Below are 20,904 nucleotides of genomic sequence, written 5' to 3'. Positions count from 1 at the left end.
GGAACCTCAACCCTCTCTGAGATCACCCCTTTTCCTAAGCAACTCTGGGGTCATCTGGCTGCCTTGGGGTTTTCTCTAAGAGAACAGTCTTATCAGCCCCTCTGAGTAGTGACAACAATAAATAATGGAGCAGGAGCAGGGCAGATGGGGGCAAGGCAGTGTCTGCTGCCGTGGGCTCCAGCCTTCTAAAGTTCCCTCCCACTTCAGCCCTTCTCCATTCTCTTCCCGGAGCGCTGCAGGGTACCCCCTGCGTTCCACATCCAGTCCCAGCCCTGGATCCCTCCCAAGGTCTCTTGTGGATCTGGTCATAGCCAACACTCCCACTTTAAGAATCTCCTCGCCTCCTCCAGAATAAAGTCCTCCATCCTTGGCAAAGCTCTCGAGGCTTTCCCCATTTGAACCCTGGCTGTGGCAGGTCTTACCAGAACTGTCCCTGGAGCCATTCCTCTCTGTTCTTTTGCATTCTTCACACACTCATTCACATCTTCAGCAACTGTCTTTCTGAGACTACTCTGGGTGGCAGTAAGCTGGGACCTGTTGGGCACCCCACACCCTGGTGGGTTTCCACTATGTGCCCATCCTCAGCTGCACTCTCTACCTTTTACACCTTGGTGCCTTCTGGTGCTGTTCTGAGCCCACGGGACTCCTCCATGACAGAGTCCTGGTTCCCCCTTTGAGACTATCACTTCTCCTGAGCTCCTGGCCTTTTGAATTTTTTCATTAATTTATGTATTTGTGATAATCCCCCTTCCGAAAAAAAAAATCAGTTTTGCGTACTGTTTCAGTATACCTTTAACACGCATAAAAATCAGTGTATCCTCCTGGGGAGCTTGCTTCATCCTTTCTCATCCTGTGAGCAAGGGCTTTGGTTCAGATGCCTATTGCTACTCTTTAAAGCCAGAGAGAGGCCTTGTTTCTCCTCCTGTCAAAGTTTGAGACATGAATGAAGCCTGCTCGGGACTGATACCAGCATGACATGGGGGAGGCCGACCACTGTGGCCATGGCATGAAGGGGACCCTGTGGGGCCTCCACTGCCCTGCCCCCCACCAGTTGGCTAGCATGATCTTCCTACCCGCCCCGGCATCAGGTTGCTCCCCGGCCAAGTTTCTACAATGAATCCTTTCCACTGACCTCATTAGGGGAGAGGCAGGGTGATGTCTGGAGACTGCCTGGCAGTGCTAGCTGCTGGCGGCAAGCACCTGCCTATTTCATCTTTCTTAAACTTCCGTGTCTCCACGTTGTAGTTTGATATAACAACGTGGGTCTTGTTTGCCACCAAACACAGGCCAGTAAGTTAAGACACAGGTGTTGCAGCAATGAAAGCAACTTTATTCCAGAAAGCCATCTAACAAAAAAAGATGATGGACTGATGTCCCAAGAAACCATCTTCCTATGGGCACAAAGAGGGGCTTTGAAAGCGGGAGGGAAACAGGAAACAGAAACTGGCTGAGGTGCCACAGGGGCTTGAGCAAATCCATCAGGGGTCTTCAGTGAACATGCGTCCGGTTCGAGCTCCCTAGGAAGCCTTAAACAGAATCATATAAGCTTATCACGTGCTTATGGGGTGATCTGCAAGAATACGCCGATTAGTTTATTTTGTGCCATGTGTCCTGTCTTAATTCAGTGTTCCTATGAAAACCTAAAAACCTAAAGGTCGGCTAGTTCCCCAGCGGGTTCCCCAGCGGGCTTGCAGCGTGCAAACAGGTCTCCGGTGGAGCAGCAGGGGAGGGAGCAGCGTTCAAGGCAAACTGGATTCAAGATGGAGCTAGGCCTGCTCCGCGGTCACCTCACAGGGTTGGCTGAGAAGCTCACGAGGGGAGTGTGCCAGCGACCCGGGACCTAGAAGTCATCCCATTGCAGCATGAGGGCCGCTTAGGGCCTCCCGGTTCCCAAGGCTGTCCTCGCCCCCCACTTGGTCCCGTTCATCCCCGGGCCACCTCGGGAGCCAGGGCTCAGGGCGCCGATCCTAAGCAGTCTGCGTCCTCCGGGCTCCGGGGGCCTGCGTCTCCCGCCTCCCTTCTGCCTCCTCCATCTTCTCCTTCCTGGAGCCCGCGGGGCGCTCCTGCCGGGGGCTCGGGGTGCTCGCTCGCCGCCCGGCCTGTGCGCTTCCCGGTGGGGCCAGCGCGCGCCCCCTGCGCTCCCCCGCCCGCTGCGGCCCCGGGTCCTTCCCTCCTTCCCGAGAGTCTGACCACGGGCGTCTTGGCCCTGGGCGGGTCCGGGCCGCGGGGTGCTCGGGGAGGCTGAGGACGGCGCGGACGTGGGGAGCGCGGACAGTCGGGGACACCCCGGGGCGCGGGGCTGGGGGCCTGGGCGCCCGCGGCCGGGGCGGGTGGGGGCGGGGAGGCGGCGGGACTGAGCGAGGGCGCGCGGGCGGGGGAGCCGGGGAGCCGGGGAGCGCCGCGGCAGCCCGCTGGCCTTCGAAAGATCCTCCTGGGCCAATGGCAGGCGGGGCGACGCGCCCGGATTGGTGCAGACGCTCTGCTGATCACGGTGGGAACGCGGGCGGCCGCGGAGCCGCGGGCGGGGGCCGGGGCCGGGGCCGGGGCCGGGGCCGGGGGCGGGCGGAGGAGAGGGGCCGCCGGGGGCGCGCGGGGCCGGGCCGGGCGCGAGGGAAGGCGGGGAGGGTCCTGCGCGCGGGCGGCGGGCGGCGGGCGGCGGGCGGCGGGGCTGGGGGAGGGGAGGGGAGGGGAGGGGAGGGGGAGGGGGCGCGCGGGGGGGGGGGGGGAGGAGGAGGAGGAGGAGACAAAAGCCGCAGGCCGGGAGGCCCGGGCCGCACACTCGGGCGGCGGGCGAGGGGGCCAGAGCGCGCGGGCACCGCGGTCGCCGCAGCATGGGGAAGGGGGGCAACCAGGGCGAGGGGGCCGCCGAGCGCGAGGCGCCCCTGCAGACCTTCTGCTGGGAGGAGATCCAGAAGCACAACCTGCGCACCGACAAGTGGCTCGTCATCGACCGCAAGGTCTACAACATCACCAAATGGTCCAGCCGGCACCCGGGGGGCCACCGGGTCATCGGGCACTACGCGGGGGAAGACGCCACGGTGAGGCTGCGCGGCGCCGAGCGGGGGCCCCGGGCTGGAAGGAGGGACGGGGCGGGACGGGGGGGAGCTCGCGCGCTGCCCCTGGTCCCGGAGGCCGCCATGGCTGCCCCGGGGGCACCGCCCGGGAGCCCCTGCGCCCGCGCTCCAGGACCGCCACGACCCACTGGCGGGCAGGCTCCTGGGCGCCGGGGCTGGGGGATCGGCAGGAGGGTTTGTTTGCCAAGGCCGGGTCCAGAGGAGCCGGGAGCAGCGCGGGTTTAGCAGCATCAGGCTGGCTTGGCAGCAGGTCCAGCTGGGCCGGGGTTACTCCCGGACTCCTCCAGTACTCAATGGTCCTCTGTTTCCAGATCTTGCCAGGAATGCCCTTCCCTCATCTTGCACTCCTAAACCTATCGGGATGGTGGGGCCTCCCGCCGAGTCAGAGCTGCCCTGTCTCACCCACACTAAAGGTTTGGCTGTGTCCCTTTGGCACCTCCCGACCCCCCAGTCTGAAATCCTTGCATTGTTTTAAGGCGCTGCTGGAGCCCAAAGGACTCGAATGGGAGAGAGGGAGCCTAAGAGGGTCTAAAAGGGAAGAAAGGGGCCCCTCGGTGGTAGTGACCTGGAAGCCACTTGGGCAGGGTGAACAGGGGAGAGGCGGTGGGCCGACACCCAGATCGTGGCCCCTGGATCGTTTGCATGCTCTGCGGCTTTTGCTCTTCTAGCTGTATGAGCCCCTGTGAGTCAGTAGAACTTTTCATCTCCCTGCTTCTTCTAAGTCTCTTTGGACCAGGCGTACCCAGGCAGGCCAGACCAGGCAGCTATAATCTAGACTGTAAATGGCTTACAGCTTTGGGGAGCAGGATCCAGGCAACATGCAAGATCCCGAAGGTGGCCAACCATAGATGGTGCCTACCACTCTGGGGCTCATCTGGTTTTACCTGCTTGTGAACGCTGCTCAGCCCTGGGGGCTGGACTGCCAACCATAACTTAGTGGGCATAAGGTTTCCCAGCCCATCTGTTATGTGACGGGGCCCTTCCCACAGTTGTCCATAGGAAGCTGGGTAAGGGCAGTTCTCAAAATACCTGACTCCTGGTTGAGGTCTTCTCACCATGAAATGTGTTTTTCTTATGTGGATAAAGATGTATTGTGCGGCAAAGCACTTCATAAGCTGTAAGTGAGCACTGGAAAGATTGCTTCTTGTCCAGCAAGTAAGAAGATGAGGATTATGTAAACAAGGAAAAAAGTTTAAATCTATGCCAGCTTTATGTGTTGGAGCAACGCATTACATAACCTTTATTTCCAAAGCTTACTACCTCCTAAGATGAGGTTTATAGGGCATTGTATGTGCTAACTGGGGATATAGTACAGTAACATGGAGTGGGCAACTGGATTCTCCTCTCTTCGCTGTCTGGACCAGGTCCCCACCAGGGTGGCACCATGGGCAGCACAGGGTGTGTGGGATGCAGACTTGCGGAGGCTGGAGTAGTCTAGCAAGAGACCCTTGGCCTTAGGTTGTTGAGCAGCAGGTAGCGTTGGTCCTCAGAGCACTGACTTCTTCTCTGGAGCTTGGGGAGAGACAGAGTATTTGGGTCATGCAAGTTGGGGAGGGACTAGTCCATAGACAGAGTTCAGATGCCCTGGAACACTCAGTGCATGCACCGATCACAGGTTTTGAGCCGATCACATTGCAGTAATATCCTTCTTATGAGGCTGAAAGTCAAGGAAGCTTTTCTTGGGACAATTCAGGGCCTCCATAAGGGATTTTCCTGTTTCTGAAGAAAAGGCCGCAGAACTTAGGACCACCTCTTCCGCAGAAGAGTGACCTAGCCAAGGGCAGTTATCCTTTGGTACTTCTGCAGAAGTTAGAACTTGGCCTTGTCTATAAGAATACAGGTGCTAAATTTGCAACTCACAGAGCACATTCAGGCATGCTAGTGCAGTTGGCCCTCAGAAAAGCCATGGAGGTATCTCTCATTGCTCTTAGGTTTCAAAACTTTGCTCAAGTGGCAGTGCCCAGCCCTAAGCCCAGGATCTACCATTACGGAGTCCTCCCTGCCCCATTACAGAGCCCACGCACCTTTTCCCCCTGCCTCCCTCCCCTGACTTCCCATTCTACCTCTGGCCCTCCAGTACTTTCTGCCTTTTGCCTTGCTGAGGGCAAAAGGAACCCTGGGAGTCCCAAGGATGCCTGCTCTTCAAGACCAAGGCCCACCACCGCAGAACTTTCCCTACTTGTGGTTTTTATCTTCAGCTGTGATTTATCACACATTTATTCAGTCTCTCCACGGTTCTGAACTGGGCCCCCTGGGCAGTCAGCTGTAAGATGAACAGTTCAGACAGTAACCGCATCTGGTGGGTTTGCTTCCCTCCCTCTTAAGCTGAGGCATGGTGCTGGGTCCTCTCCTTCTGGGCACCACACCTGCCTTTGTCTCCAGCTTTTCCTGCCCTATCCGCGTTAAGCCACATCTTTAAAAATTTTATTTATTTCTTTGACAAAGAGAGACCGAGAAAGAGAGAGAGTGAGAGAGCACAAGCAGAGGGAGGGACTGAGGGAGAGGGAGGAGCAGACTCCCCACAGAGCAGAGAATCTGATGCAGACTCTATCATTGATCATCCATTGACTGTGGGACCCCAGGATCATGACTTGAGCTGAAGGCAGACACTGAAACAACTGAGCCACCCAGGAACCCCTCTGACCTCCTTTAGACAGGGCCAGAGGGTCATGGTATTCAGAGGCAGAGGACCTAGGTTTGCATCAGCTTTATGAATTCCTAGGCGAGGCATTACCATGAATTTTGCTTTCACAGATCTGTTGTTGCCAGGCTCAAATGGGCTGTGGTTCAAATGGACTGTGGCTCAAATGGGCTATGCATGAGTTCACTATTTTAAAAAAAGTTTTATTCTATTCTATTCATTCATTCATTCATTCATTCATTCATTCATTCGTGAGAGGCAGAGACAAAGGCAGAGCGAGAAGCAAGCTCCCTGTGGGGAGCCTGATGTGGGACTTGATCCCAGGAGCACGACCTGAGCAGAAGGTAGATGCTCAACCCCTGAGCCACCCAGGTGTCCTGAGTTCACTCTTTAAACTTCAGGACGCACTACAGGTGTGATGGATCATTATTGGGTGTCCCTTATCATGTGTGTGCATGTGTGTGCATGTTCCCAGCACACAGAGCAGGGAGTTCAGTAAATAGGAAATAGCAGGTGAAGAAGAGAAAGTTCAGTGACCCCATATTTACCATAGGAAAAGGCATCGACTGCAGGACACCTGTCCTCTGTGCCTGGAGGGGAGCTGTACCTCCTGAGCTAGATGTGGACAGGACAGTCCCAGCCCCACTGGCTGCAGCCTCAGGGAAGGACCCAGCCCAGCATCTTCCCATCCCTCATCCCTCATCATTTGTGAGAACGACAAGTTTGTCAGCTTGCCTCTGTTGGCATCTACTCCCTGTGCTGTGGAGCCCTTCCCTCCCCTGGGACGCTATGTGTGCCAGCCATCATCAGCCAACGTGCCCTCTCTCACCCAAGGGCACCCTGGTCCCCGAACCCCGCCCACAGCCTCCATTGCTTCTTTCCCGGGGATGGGGCGTGGTCCAGGGGCTCTGCAATAGAAAGGAAGTCGGTGACCCTGTCTCTAGCTGAGAACTCAGGATACCTTGTCTGCTTCTTCCTCCTTAACCCCTTGTTCTGCAGAGTCCTGGTTCCCAGGACCACTACCTGCAATGTGGAATGCCCTTTGTTTGCTCCTCCTGTACTTCCCAGGTCCCAGGCTAAGTGCCCAGATGTATAAAAGCTGGACTGGAGACCAGCTTTGTTCTGCAGAGAAGGTGGGCACAGCCAGAAACAAATCATGGCATCTACCCCTCGGTGTGGTAGGAGGAGTTGCCAGCTCTACCCTGAGTGGGCACGGACCGGGGAAGGTGTCTTCATGCAGAAGTTGTCTGGCATTGATGCTGGATGGTGGCAGAAACAGGAAATGCAGCATACGTGTCTTCCATTTTGGAATCTTTGGCCCTTTCTCCCACAGCCCATACACCTGGCCTCCTGAGGACAGTTCCAGTCTGCTCCCAAGCTGTTGCTACTTCTTTCTCTTTACCCTTGTCTCAGACCTTCCTGATAAACCTTTGGCCTCTCTCCCTGTCAAACGAGGATAGACCCTGGTTCCAACTCTTGTTCCAAAGTCAATGTTTGGATTGGCCCTGTCTTGCCCTGCCTGGTGACCTACCTAGCGCCAGCCAGACACTTCTATAACCGAAGTTACTGGGAACCTTCTGTGGATATGTGAGGTCCATCCATGACATTTTGAAGAGGAAGGCACAAAAGGTGCTTGACTCCTGGCGGGGAGGAAGCTTGTTTTGATTGAGGCCTGTGTCTTAGCATTGGAAAACTCTAGATGTAGGCACCTGGAAGGTGACTGTGGCCTAGCAGCTTCGCCTCCCTCAGTCTCCTTCCTTGTCTCTAAAATAAGACCTGCCTAAGAGTTTGGTAAAGATGAGTGGCTTATGTACACAAAGCCCATGGCTCAGTGGCTAGCCTCCCTGTCTCAGCTTGTGGCAACTTGACAAACACCAGCATGGGTGCTGGAGAAGACAAAGAGTTCTGGGGCCTTAGAAGCATAAGCTGGGTTGCACTAAACGGTGCAAGAAGCGTCTGAACACGATTGCAGGATGGGTAAGTTTCCTGGGATGAGAGGGGGCATGGCTATGGCATCCTGGGCCCTCACATGCACTTGTGAGCACCTCTCCAGCATTGTTGTCAGCCCTGGGGTTGCAGCGAATGAGACAGCTGTGGCCCTTCCCTGTGGGAGCTCACATTCTTGTGGAGAATGACAATAAGGAAGTGAGTATGTAATATAACCTGTGAATTCGGTAACTGTCAGGAAGAAGGCAAAACAGGTCAATGTCCAAGAGAGAACATGGGACTGGAGAATGGGAAAAGCCAGGCATGGGACCCTACTGGGAGCAGGGCTCCCAGGCAGAAGGAAGAGCCATGCCAAGGCCCCGGCGTGGGCACGAGCTTGGTGGTTCACTGGTGCTCCTCACCTGGCCTGCACAGAAAGCTGTCCGATGTACCACGGACAATAAGATGATCTAACAGCACTCGGCTTTCTAAACTGGTAGGAGGCGTGAGGCCTGTGGACCGTGGCAGGTAGGGGAAGCAGCCCCCGAGTCAGGTGAACTTACATCTGATCCTGGCTCTGTCACTTGGAGCAGAGGATGTGTGCTTCTTGCACTCTGGTGTCTTCATCTGTCCTGTAGGGCACTCAGGCTTCTGGGAGGTGACAGAAACAAGGCTCCTGTCTCCCTCCCTGTCATGTGGCCCTTCCCTCCCCCTGGACTCATGGAGGTTAGAAGCCACCTGAGAGCCATCTGGAAATGGCCAAGGAATGGCCTGGGTCAGGATGGGAGTCTACTCCACCAAGTTCCCCGGCCCAGGCAAGGGCTTGAGGGCCTGACCGGAACCTGGTGGATGGAGGGGGAGGGGGATGCAGGGCGGGGGCGGTAGGTGCTGGGTGAGAAAAAAAGTCACTTGCAGACTTGAATTTTATCTTCTCACTGGGAGAGTGGTGGCTTAGTTATCAGACACAGCATTTGGCCCTCAGGAAACTGCCTTGCCCAAGACTTCCCACCATTTCTCGAAAGCTGTGGTCTGATGTGAGGACGACCAATGAAAGAGCTTCTGTAGGCTCTGACTTTGGAAGGCGCTGCACCGCTGACACCCAGGCCCTGACGTGGAAGCTCCTGGCAGGCCTCTCCCCAGGGCCTTCAAACTTGGTGCTGGGAGGGACTTCGCTTTGCAGAGGACGCTGAGGCCAGGGTCAGAGCCTGTGGCCCAGAGTGGCAGAGCTGGTCAGCACTGGCCCCCAGGTGTCCCTACCACCTGCCCAGGGCCCTAGAAGAGCCTCGCATCTCTTCTCTGAAAAGAGACTTGATTTGATCCTCTGCTACCGTCTTTCTGTTCAAGTAGGGGGCAGGCACAGACATTTTTTTTTAAACTGCACAAAATGTTGCTTTGTAAGTCTGTTCTAGACTCAAATAAAGACCGAACAAAAAGACTTGATGCCAGGGATACAGTAAGGAATCAGGAGAGGCCTGGCAGTCGCTGTCCTGAGATACTTTGGTGGCAGCTGAAAACATGCTTATGAGTTGTGGGTACTTTCCCGGTTCTTCTTTCCTTTAAAAACACTTTGCAAATTTCTAAGCATGCAGAACTGTTGAAAGAGGAAGTGAACACCTGCATTTCCTCAACCAAGATTCACTAATCTTCACATTTTGCCATGTTTGCATTCTGCCTCTGTGCATATATCTAACTTTTTTTTGTATGAGATTCTCTTTAGCCAAATCATATGAAAATAAGTGTCAACAATTCCACCTCATCCCTAAATTCTTCATCGCTTGCTCCTAACAATAGGGACATTCTTTAACATAATCACAATACCTTTGTTGCGATTAAGAAAATAAATAGTAACTCTTCAACGTGGCCAGATATCCAGTCCATATTCCAGTTTTCTCATTCAACTCCAGAAGTGTCTTATGTAACAGCTGGATCTTCCCCACCCCCCCTCCAAAAAGGAACCTTTCAAATCAAGCATTGCCATTTAAAAAAAAAGATTTTATTTATTTATTTGACAGAGAGAGAGCACAAGTAGGGGGTGATGGGCAGAGGGAGAGGGAGAAGCAGGCTCCCCGCTGAGCAGGGAGTCCAATGCCAGGACCCTGAGATCGTGACCCGAGCCGAAGGCAGGCAGCTACTTAACTGACTGGGTCACTCAGGTGCCCCAAGCATTACTGTTTTTATAATCTTTTTGTTTTATCTTTTTCATTTTTTAAAAATCTGAATACCCCCTCCCAACACACACTCACATACATGCACGCACACACTTTTCCCCCCCACTATATTTATGTTTCTCCTGGTTTCTCACGGCGTCATTGACTTTGTCCTCTATCCTGCAATGTCTCAAAATTTGGCTCACCGCAGAGTAAATGTTGTTTGCTACTGGGACATTATACCGTAGTCCATGAAGGGGACCTGATGCCAGCTCATCTCTAATGGAAATGCCATATTTGTTATGAGATGATTTATGTAATAATATACATAACGCATATAGGAAAAAACCCAGAGGGCAATAAGCTAAAATATTAGCAACGGTGGTCACTCTGGGTGGCATTTATTTTCCTCTTCATTCTTCTGTACAGTCTCTGAATTTGCTCAAATCATGCATGTTATAATTTTATAATTGGAATTACAATAATATTATTATATAACATTTAAAAAATTTAAAAGCAATGGTATGTCAGTGTTAGAGAAAGTTTGAAAAGTAATGAAATAAAGCAAGACATAATGCCACCACCTTAACATATAATAATTTAGGGTTTCTCCAAAGTTCTTGATGATTGTTTTTGTAATTATTTTCATACTTTGTCAAATTATGAAAAAGCTTTTTTTCAGGCATGGTTTTTTTTTTTTTTACCTAGTTCTGTATTTGTTTTTGGTTTGACATGATTTCCTAAGTACATTTTCCATGCTGTAGCAGGATCCAGCCCCATGCTTTTCACTGTAAGCCATGTGCATGGGGTGGCGGGTGGTGTGATTCCCCGGGTGCCAGCGGAGGCACTCATCCTCCTTGGGCCTGGCCCAGCCTGTGAAGCTACCTGGAGGGGTACATTTTTCCAACTCACCCAGAGGCATCCCGAATCTGCACACACCCTTGGTGAGCCCAGGGTGGAGACCCAGGGGCGGTGCTGGTGTGGCTGCGCACTGAGAGATGTGCCAAGGTGAGGCTGGAGAGAGCATTTAGGGCCAGGTCCTGGGAGGAACACTGGAGAGCTGCTGCTGGTGAGCCCTGTTCTTCCTGGATGGAGGTCTCCTCACTCGCCGTCTGCCTTCCTGCTCCCCAGGATGCCTTCCACGCCTTCCACCGTGACCTTGATTTCGTGCGAAAGTTCATGAAGCCTCTGCTGATCGGAGAGCTGGCCCCGGAGGAGCCCAGCCAGGACCATGGCAAGAACGTGAGTGTGCCCAGACCAAGGAAGGAGAGGAAGGTTTGAGGGGAGAGGGGATGCCCGCCCAAAGACAGAGAGCACCAGGTGTCAGCCAAGGGAGCTTTGTGTCAGTACTGGGGAGCCACTGCACCATACCTGGGGTCGAGCAGGATTCCCAGACTCTGCAGCAAGCACCCTCTTCTTGCTGCCAGCCTGGGCTGGCTCCCCGCCTTGGAGTGATTCGTCCCCAGCCTATTCACCTCCACGGTCTCAGTAGAGTTCGGCTGGGCACAGGGTCTTCACTTCTGGTCCAGTCCTCCCACTGTTTTCTTTCTCCACCCCTGGGAAATACAGCCCATTCCATGTGTCCTCCAGAGGCCAACCTCCCCCCATCCCTGGATCTCTCATCTCTGCCCCTCCCTGTTCTCCCCAGGGCTGAGGGAGGAGATTGTCTTCACCCCATCCCGGAGCTGACCTGGGGTTCCATCCTGCTTCCTTCACTCCATCCTCTGCTCTCACCAGCCCCCCTGCAGGCAGGCACTTTCTCTCCTCTCTTGGGTGTCCTGTGGGCTCCCCCCTTCCTGACTGTGCTTCTCTGGCTCCTACCTGGTTTCCCCTCTTGCCCTGCTGCTTACATGGGCATTAGCCACTCTTCACATCCTTTGCCACTTATCACCCATGCTCCCAAACCTGGCTTCCTCCACCCCCACGGCACCCCATCTACCTTTCAGAGCACCCTCTTCCCCACACCTGCCCTACCCCCACCTCCCTGCTCTGTCTCCCAGCCATGCTCATTTCTCCAGAGTCACCGCCGCACACTCCACCTTGGCATCCTGGACCCCACATCCCCAGGGCCCATCCAGTTGTCCTGCCTCCCTGAGCTCTCTAGGGGCAGGGGCGTCTGCCTGCAGTTTTGTCTCCCCCACCACAACCCCTCAAGACTCGACAGAGTGCCCAGAGCAAGTGAGGGCAGGGTCAGGTACTGGAAAAGTGCAAGCTTGTGTGTGTGTGCGTGTGTGTGTGCAGTAATATACACATATCCATACCACAAATTTTACCATTTTAACCAGTTTTAAATGTACAATTCAATGGCTTTGGAGCACATTCACATTGTCAGGTGATCTTGACCACCATCCACTTCCAGAATTTTTTCGTCACCCCAAGTCATAATTGTCCCCATTGAACACCTAACTCCCCATTAAAGGTTCTCCCCTCCCCGAAGCCCCAGGAAAGCACTATTCTGCTTTCTGTCTGTGATTTGCCTGCTCTCGGTAGCTCAGTTATGTGGGATGACACACTATTAGTCCTGCTGTGTCTGGCTTCATTTCACGGAGTGTGACATCTTCAGGGTTCATCCCCTGGTACCTCAGGTCGTGATCCTAGGGTCCTGGAGTCGAGTCCTGCATTGGGCTCCCCGCAAGGAGCCTGCTTGTCCCTCTGCCTGTGTCTCTGCCTCTATCTCTATGTCACCATCTCCTTCCCTTTCGAGACTGACTAGTCTTCCATGGTGTGGATAGACCCCACTCTGTTTAGCCAGTTATCCATTGGTGGATACTTAGGTTGTTTCTGCCTTTTGCCTTGCGAATAATGCTGTGTGAACATGGTATGCAAGACCAGCTTTTGAGTCGAATCCTTTCCTTGCCACCTAACTGGGACCAAACATGTGGTCCCCATGGCCATGGAGTCCCTGGCAAGTACCACAGATGTGGTGCTTCTCCCGGCTAGAAGACGACAGCCCCTCCAAAGTGACCAGGGGTCCAACGCCTTCCCTGCACTCTTCTCAACAGTCCCAGATCACCGAGGACTTCCGGGCCCTGAGGAAGACTGCCGAGGACATGAACCTGTTCAAGAGTGACCACCTGTTCTTTCTCCTCCTCCTGGCCCACATCATCGTCATGGAGAGCATCGCCTGGTTCATCATCTTTTACTTTGGCAATGGCTGGATTTCAACCGTCATCACGGCCTTTGTCCTTGCTACCTCTCAGGTGAGGTGTCATGTTCTCACTGGACACCTGAAGCCCCCATCCCCCCCACCTCCCCAGTACCTTGGGCGCACAGGGGCCAGGGACATGGGAAAGCCGGCTCTGTGAAAGCATCTCTATTCCCCAGGCCCAAGCTGGATGGCTGCAACACGATTATGGCCACCTCTCTGTCTACAAGAAGTCCATGTGGAACCACGTTGTCCACAAGTTCATCATTGGCCACTTAAAGGTAAATACCAATAGTCCTGGGCATCTGCCCATCAGTTAGCGGTTGGCACAGCACAGTCTCACTTTCCCAGGGCCAGGTCTCCTCTCGGGTCAGTGTCTGTGGCCGCGGGCAAAACTGCAGGTCCACCCTTGAGCCACGCCTTCCTCCTGGGCTGCGCTGGGCTCTGGGACTTGGTGAATCCTTCCCTCTTCTGACCTTCCAAGCCCTGTCTCCATGTATATATTAGACCTGCAAAGGCAGCGTACCAGTTATGAGGACAGGCATACGCTGCTTTTGTGTATTGACTCAGTGGATTACATTGTTTACTCTTTATCTAAATACTTATCTAATAAGTTACTTTTAGTCTGAAAGGGAGATATTGTCATGGAACTCTGCAGATAAGGGACATCAATCCTGGGATGCCTGGGTGGCTCAGTGGTTGAGCATCTGCCTTCGGCTGAGGTCGTGATCCCAGGGTCCTTGGATCGAGTCCCACATCGGGGTCCCTGCGTGGAGCCTGCTTCTCCCTCTGCCTGTGTCTCTGCCTCTCCCTGTGTGTCTCTCATGAATAAATAAATAAAACCTTTTTTTAAAAGAAAGGACATTAATCAAGTAGCACCATGAATAGCTGAACCAAAGGACCCGAGTTGTTTAAAGCTCATGGATAAATCAGCAATTCCCCTCTCACTCCCCTGCAGATCAGGAGGCAGTACCACAAAGGCAAGTCTGTGAGAAGACAGGCTGGACTTGCCAGTGACCTTGTGCTCATCCGATAGGCTTATCTCCTTGGTTTTGGAAACAGATCAGCCCCCACTCAGCCCTTCTCAGCAGCACCCAGCTGCTTCCTGAGAAAGGCTGTGTCCTAAGGAATCCCATCCCTCCTCACCCCGGCTCGGGAAGAGCTACCTGTCTGGGTTCAGTGTATCCCCCCATGACGCAGACCAAGGGGAGCGCTTGGCCTGCCGGCTGCAAATCTGCTTGGGGATGGACTAGCACCGAACTAGTAACCATTTCCATAGCGGTCTGCCTGGCCCTGAGCCTGAAGTGGCCTGAAAACCTGGTTTCTTTCCAGAAATTCAGGGGTGAAGGGAGAGGGTGTACATAGTAGAGCGCTTTGTTTCATTTTATACTCTTTTCTGGGGGATAAAACCCTCCTCAGTAATGGCAAGGAACATTTCACTCCGGACCCATGTTATCACCACACACTTAACAAAGGTGGGCTGTGTCCTGTTCCCAGATCCTGGGTGGGAGCCGGGAGGGCCTTTCCTGCCTGATGTCCTTCAGGTTTTAAAGGCCTTGGAGTGCAGCCTTTGAGTCAGATGCAAGACATGCCAGGACAGAGGACTGGTCTCCATGCAGGATGTGGGTATATGAAGTCAGGATTCTGGGACAATGGGAAGACAGGGTACTTGGGCTCGGGGATTAGAAGTCAGAGATGTGGGATGCCTGGATGGCTCAGTGGTTGAGCATCTGCCTTCGGCTCAGGATATGATCCTGAAGACCCGGGATTGAGTCCCACGTTGGGCTCCCTGCATGGAGCCTGCTTCTCCCTCTGCCTATGTCTCTGCCTCTCTCTCTGTCTTTCATGAATAAATATATAAAATCTTAAAAAAAGAAGTCAGGGACGTGGGTTGCACTCATGGCTCGCCAGCCCCTCAGTGTAGTGGTATCCTTCTTGCTGTGTCCAGCCCAGAGGCACGGCCATGCAACTCACCCCAGGGTGCCCTAGAGCCAGGAGGATCCCAGCTTGTCTGAAATCGCCCTGGCACTCCATAGTCACACAGCTGCAGACAAGTCTTGTAGGTCCATCTGTTCCTCTGGTCCCTTTGCTAGAAAAAAAGAGTGTCTCTCTCTCTCTCTCTCTGTGTGACTGTCATAAATAAAAAATAAATAAATAAAATAAAAGTTGGAAAGTTGGGTATATTAAAGGGCCCAACATTAAGGGAAAGTATATTTTTTGCACCAAACCAAAATTTTATTATTATTTTACTTCGGATTAAGTTAATCAAAAGTTATTTAAGGGGCACCTGAGTGGCTTAGTCGGTTAAGCGTCTGATTCTTGGTTTCGGCTCAGGTCATGACCTCAGGGTCTGGAGATGGAGCCCCACTTCGGGTTCCATGTTGGGTGGGGAGTCTGCTTGAGATTTTCTCTCTCTCCCTCTGCCCCTCCCCGGCAAAGAAATTTAAAATTTTTTTTTCGATTATTTAAAATTGTCACTTAGTGGAGAGAAATCATCCACCTTGGCAATCCTCTCATTTGAAAATGAGACAAACCAAAAAGTAGACTCGGAAACTTGTTGGTGCCTTTGTGACCATTCAAGCGATGAGTACACATTTTTCCCATTCCCTCAGGTGGTGATAGGGGTCAGCCCAGGACTATTGACCCCCATCCTGGGTCTCCAGCCTAACCAAGGGGGCTTTGGCTTCTGGAGCAATCCACACTGCCCCTTCCTTGGACCCCAAGGCCCTCACCTGGCCCCTTCCCACTGTCACGAAGGCAACCCTCATGCTCACTCTGCCTGCCCCCCACCAGGTTTGCTTGTCTTTCCCGGCCCCATCTCAGTGTGTTGGGGTGCCCTCCTCTCCTTCACCAGGCAAGGGGTTGCCTCTGGATCACTGCTTCATCATCCTCAGGGCTGGTCATCATCTTGGGGCGGGCAGAGCTTCTGGGTGTGAAGAGTAAGTAGGGGGCAGCCTGGGTGGCTCAGCGGTTTAGCGCCGCCTCAGCCCAGGGCCTTATCCTGGAGACCCAGGATCGAGTCCCACGTTGGGCTCCCTGCATGGAGCCTGCTTCTCCCTCTGCCTGTGTCTCTGCCTCTCTCTCTCTCTCTCTCTCATGAATAAATAAAATCTTAAAAAAAAAAAAAAAAAAGAGTAAGTAGGGCTCTGCCTAGCAAAGAATGGAAGAAAATCCCAGCAGAGGACTAGCAAGATCAAACAACATATTGTTGCTAATCTGTCCAGAGAGAGACAGAGACAGCGACTCATCTCCGAGGTATTTACAGCTCATCTTTCTTTCCTTCATTTATTCATTCCACAACCAACTCTGGGTCGGGGTATTTGAAACAGCTGCTTACCCCTGACATGCCTTTCTCCTCAATTTCTTTCTCTGTGCCCAGGACTTCCCATGTGACCTTTCTAGGAGTGGGGTCCCTTCTGGCTGGAAAGATGAATGTGTCGTGTAATTCCTCAATCCTCTGAGCCCTCGCTTACTGAACTTTTTTCTTTTTTTTTTTTCTTTCTTTCTTTCTTTCTTTTTTTTTTTTCTCTGTTGGGTTTTGAGACCCACCTGCTTCTAGGTCTCTTGCAGCTGTGCCCGCCCATGCCTCTTCGTGTCCAGAGACCGTGTTTGTGCCAAAAGTATCTTCCAAGTAAAATGTTTGTTTTAGCAATTAGACCTTTTTGTAGATGGCCAGATCCTTGGCCAAAACGTTGATTGATCCAGTTCACTAGTAGAAAGTGAAGAGCAGAAAGGTCCCATTTCCTTCTACGGACCACAGGGCATCTTTGGGAACAGGCATGCCTCCAGCATGTGTCAAGAGCTTGAGTTGGTGAGGCAGAACTTTGTGACCTTGAAAAAAATACTCAGTTAATGTCTCTTATCTTCTAGGATCATGTTTTTAGATGTTCATGTTAGAAAACTTTCACTGGAAACTCATGCCTGTTCCCGTTAGCCATTGCTTATTAAGCCCTCCCTGTGGCCTTCGGGGTATGACCTCACTGAGTCCTCACCTTCCCATGCAGCAAACCTGTCTGGTAACAGTTGGGTTGTCTCTTGCTAATTGCTTATAGGATGTTCACAGATTTATGCAACCATCATCACAATCAACGTGGGAACATCTTCATCATCCCCAAAATAAACCTCACACCTCCTAGCCACCACCTCCCAACCCCCTCATCCCTCTCACCCATCCCCAGCCCTAGCCTTAGGCAACCACTAATCTTTCTGGCTCTAGACTCTCTATTCCAGACATTTCATGTAAATGGAATCACATATGCGGTCCTTCATGTCTGGCTTTGTTCATTCAGCATGATTTTTCAAGATTTGTCCACGTTGTAGCAGATGTTTCATACATTTCTATGGCATGGCCAGACCGCATCCCATCCTGTGGATCTACTGCATTTTATTTATCCATTATTGGCTGAAGGACATTGGGTCGTTTCCACTTATTGACTATTTTGGATAATGGGAACATCGGTGTATAGTTTCGTGTGGCAAGGTTTCATTTCTCTTGGGTACACATCTAGGAGTGGAATCCTGGGCCATGTAGTGGAGACCTCTTCTTACTGTATGAGGAGAAGAACACAGCACATGGGGGATGGGTGGAGAATGAGGGGTGTGGAGGCTCACACCTGGTGCTGCAAGCACCTGCCATTGCTGATGGTGAAGCAGGACCAGAGGGATGGCATGGTTTGGCTCCATTCCTGAGTCCTGGCCTCAGGGGCTGGCCAGCGCTCCAGACTCAGTATTGGCAGGTCCTCATTCCTATGCTGGGGGGCCCAAGGCCTCGTATATGATGGTGACGTTCGTTCTGAGTATTGGCGGTGCTAGGAACCAATCCCCCAGAGAACCATGCTGCTCACCCTGTTTCCCCCCACAGGGTGCCTCTGCCAACTGGTGGAATCACCGCCACTTCCAGCATCATGCCAAGCCCAACATCTTCCACAAGGATCCAGATGTGAACATGCTGCATGTGTTCGTTCTGGGTGAATGGCAGCCCATTGAGGTACGATGAGGGGTCAGTGTTGACGCGGGAAGTGTTTGGCTTGAGCATGAACCAGGGAAGGAACTCTATAGGTTGGATAGTCATCTGAACACATCTGCATCTGATGTTTGCATGAAAACCCTTCCTGGATGCTCTGAATTATTCAAGCTGGAATTTCTGTGGAATGGCCTCCCATATAAATAATGGACCAGCTGCTTATCAGTGTTCGATGCCTCTCTCTCTCCCATGGACTTTTCCAAACTACGTGCTGCTGGCCTGCTTCTTCTTGGAAGCAGTTTGCTAGCTTTGATTAGTGGTGTCCAGATAACAGAGCTGATTAACTCTGGGTTTTCTGATGAGTGAAGACAAAGGCTTCCTTTTCTCCGTGAGGCTTCATGTCATAGAGCTGTTGGCTGTCCTGCCAGATGTTCTCTGCGTCCCTAACAACAGAAATCTAGTCTCGCCAGCTCTGCTGGCAGGAAGGCTTTCTTTCCTCTCTGCCTGGTGGTCAGCGAAGTCTCTTCTAACACCTCCTCTCCCTAAATACTTCTTGAATGTTGGCTGCTGGGCAGGTGCTAGGGTAGGAGGTTTTGGAAATCTGGTTGTGTGGTTGCTAATAGCTTTTGAAAGACCACAGCCAGGGCCACAGTGCTCTGTGGAAATCCTCTTCTCCTACACACATGGCAGGATAAAGGCCAGATGCTTACTGGGTGGAGCTGTGTCCTGGTGTCCACAAGACCATGCTGCCCTGGAAGGGACTGTGGTGACATTGGGTCTGATAGCATTGTCTCATGCCAGGCCCACATACCACACCCCACACTGCCCTGGCCCCAAATGGCCACACCTTGGGGTGTTGGCCATCCTCTGGCTTCCAGAGCAAGGAGGCCAGAGGCTCTTATCTCCAGGCCAGGATAAACAAACTGACTCCAAACAGCTATGCAGAAATTAAGTAGACAGATCTCAGCAGTTGAAGCCCCTTTCCTAGTTAGTTCTCTGCCTTTTGGTCTTATTTATGACTTCTGGGAGGATTTTGTTTGTTTTATGTAGCAAAAGGTATTCATTTTTTTTCCTCCTGCAAATTCCTTTAATTTCTTTCATGCTTAAAAAGTTCTTTTTTTTTTTTTTTTTTTTTAAGATTTTATTTTTAAGTAACCTTTACACCCAGTGTGGGGCTCAGTGTTTTGTGGCTTCACTTTTGAATTATTTAACTTTGGCCAGATGGGGTGTGGGTAGGCTGGTGGCTGCCCTTCACCTTTGTCTGGAGGCAGCCAGGTTCCCCAGCACCCCCATTGGGGTGGGGGAGTGTGCCCCTGAGCCATATACCTGGGTGGGGTGGTCAGCCTCCTGCAGGGCGCCATCTGCTCTCCATCCGCCCCTGGCCCTCCATCGCTGGCCGGCAGCAACAGTTCCCATCTTCATACTCTGTGTTTCCAGCTTGAAGTAAGGCCTCTTTCTCCAGTTCCTCAAACTTCTTTTTCTTTCGCTTAGGAAAGCTTTATAATCTTCTTTACACGTCTTGTGGGTGTTTCCCTTCCAGTTCAAGCATGGATCTTTCCTACTTGTGTTGTTGGGATTGGCGCTTCTCCAGTGTTCCAGAAGCTGTTGATAGTTGATGGTTAGCTTATGTCCAGCTGGTGTCCACTCAGGCCTGTGATTCTAGTTGTCCTTCAGTTGATTCTTTTGAGTTTCCTGGGTAGACTGTTGTACCCTTGAAAGTGATGAAAATGTACTTTTTTTCTCATAGCTCCACCCTCTCATTTCTGATTTGGGTTAGAAGAGGTTCCCGGAGCTTCTGGTATAGAATTAAATAGAGGTCAGGGGCAGTCTTTACCCCTCCCTTTTAGTCACCTGCCACATCCTAGGGGGGAACAGTAAGGCCGTTATCCCTGTGGCCCTAGAAGCAGGCTTTTCAGAAGCCAGGAGTGTTTATGCCTCCCCACGTGAAGTCCTGCTTCCCCCTCATCTAGGATGCTCTCCCTTTCCCACTGCCTATCTGCCACCAAGCCTCCAGGCTTCCTGCTTCACGTTGTCCTTTCAGGGCCCACGGACTGGGGCCTTGCCATTCTGCATATGCCCTGCCTGGCCATGGAGTTCATTTCTCTCTGAGTTTGCAGGTTCCCAGAGGCGGGGACTGGGCTTGGCGACAGCTCCCCTCCCCCAACCCTGAACAGACAAGGAAGGCCCTTGTCATTCCTCAGACATTTTGTTCCAAAGCTGCAAAGTCCCCTGCACATGGCCCTGGCATGTGCTACAATCCAAGCTTGGCCTGCGGTCTGGGAAGAGGCTGAGCACAGGAGGGTCAGCCCAGTCTGGCCAAAGGGGTAGGGACCTCCAAGAAGCCAGGCCACCAGGGCCAGCAGGGCTCCCACTCTCTCTACCGTGGTTTGCGCCCCCCCCGCCCCCGCCCCGAGCCTCTGCTTGGGCATGAATCAAAGGGAGCCCTCCGTGTGCTTCCATGTTCATCTCTAGATCACAAGAAGCCCCCTGGCCTGAGTAAAAGCACCCTCTCTTTCTATGGCTGCCCTGCCACCCGAGCCTCGTCCCTGGGTATGATGAGGACTATCCTGGAGGAGAAGAGATGCAGGGGGTCCTCCAGGCCCAGTGGCCCCCAGTGGCGAACAGGGCAGACCCTGACTGAATCTGCACATCGAGCGCTGTGCCAGGCACAGCGTGCAGCACATTACTTAATCTTGGCCTAACCATGAGGCAGGAGCTATCTTCATGCCCGTTTCATAGATGGAAAGGCTCAGGCCAAGGGACAGGAGATAACTTGCTTGAGGAAAAGGTAGCTCCACTCCCAGGCCATCCAGCTCCAAGCTAGGGCTTCTGGCTTCTGCAAGAAACTGCCCAGGGCCACCACCTGCTGGACCCTAGGGAGTCGGGCTTATTGGATCACTCCAGGTTCCTGATGAATTGAGATGCCAGGAGTAGCTCCTCCCAGCTTGGTATGTTCTAGAACCCTGATCCTCTCCGCACCTGTGACTTCTGTGGTTGGATGCTGGCAA

At 52.8% G+C, this 20,904-nt stretch overlaps 1 protein-coding gene across 1 annotated transcript in view; it reads left to right on the top strand.

Moving 5' to 3' along the window:
• Positions 1-2,774: 2,774 nt before the first annotated feature.
• The window catches only part of FADS2 (fatty acid desaturase 2), a 29,492-nt gene continuing 11,362 nt past the window's right edge, over positions 2,775-20,904 (top strand). The window contains exons 1-5 of the mRNA XM_025446192.3: positions 2,775-3,038; positions 10,920-11,030; positions 12,791-12,988; positions 13,113-13,214; positions 17,795-17,920. Coding sequence (XP_025301977.1) covers positions 2,832-3,038; positions 10,920-11,030; positions 12,791-12,988; positions 13,113-13,214; positions 17,795-17,920 — 744 coding nt within the window. The 5' untranslated portion in view covers positions 2,775-2,831. The remainder of the gene's footprint in view (positions 3,039-10,919; positions 11,031-12,790; positions 12,989-13,112; positions 13,215-17,794; positions 17,921-20,904) is intronic.

Source organism: Canis lupus, chromosome 18 (genome assembly GCF_003254725.2).
Source record: "Canis lupus dingo isolate Sandy chromosome 18, ASM325472v2, whole genome shotgun sequence".
NCBI classification, from domain to species: Eukaryota; Metazoa; Chordata; class Mammalia; order Carnivora; family Canidae; genus Canis; species Canis lupus.
Note: the sequence above shows the minus strand (reverse complement) of the source record. Positions and strands in the feature narration are given on the sequence as shown.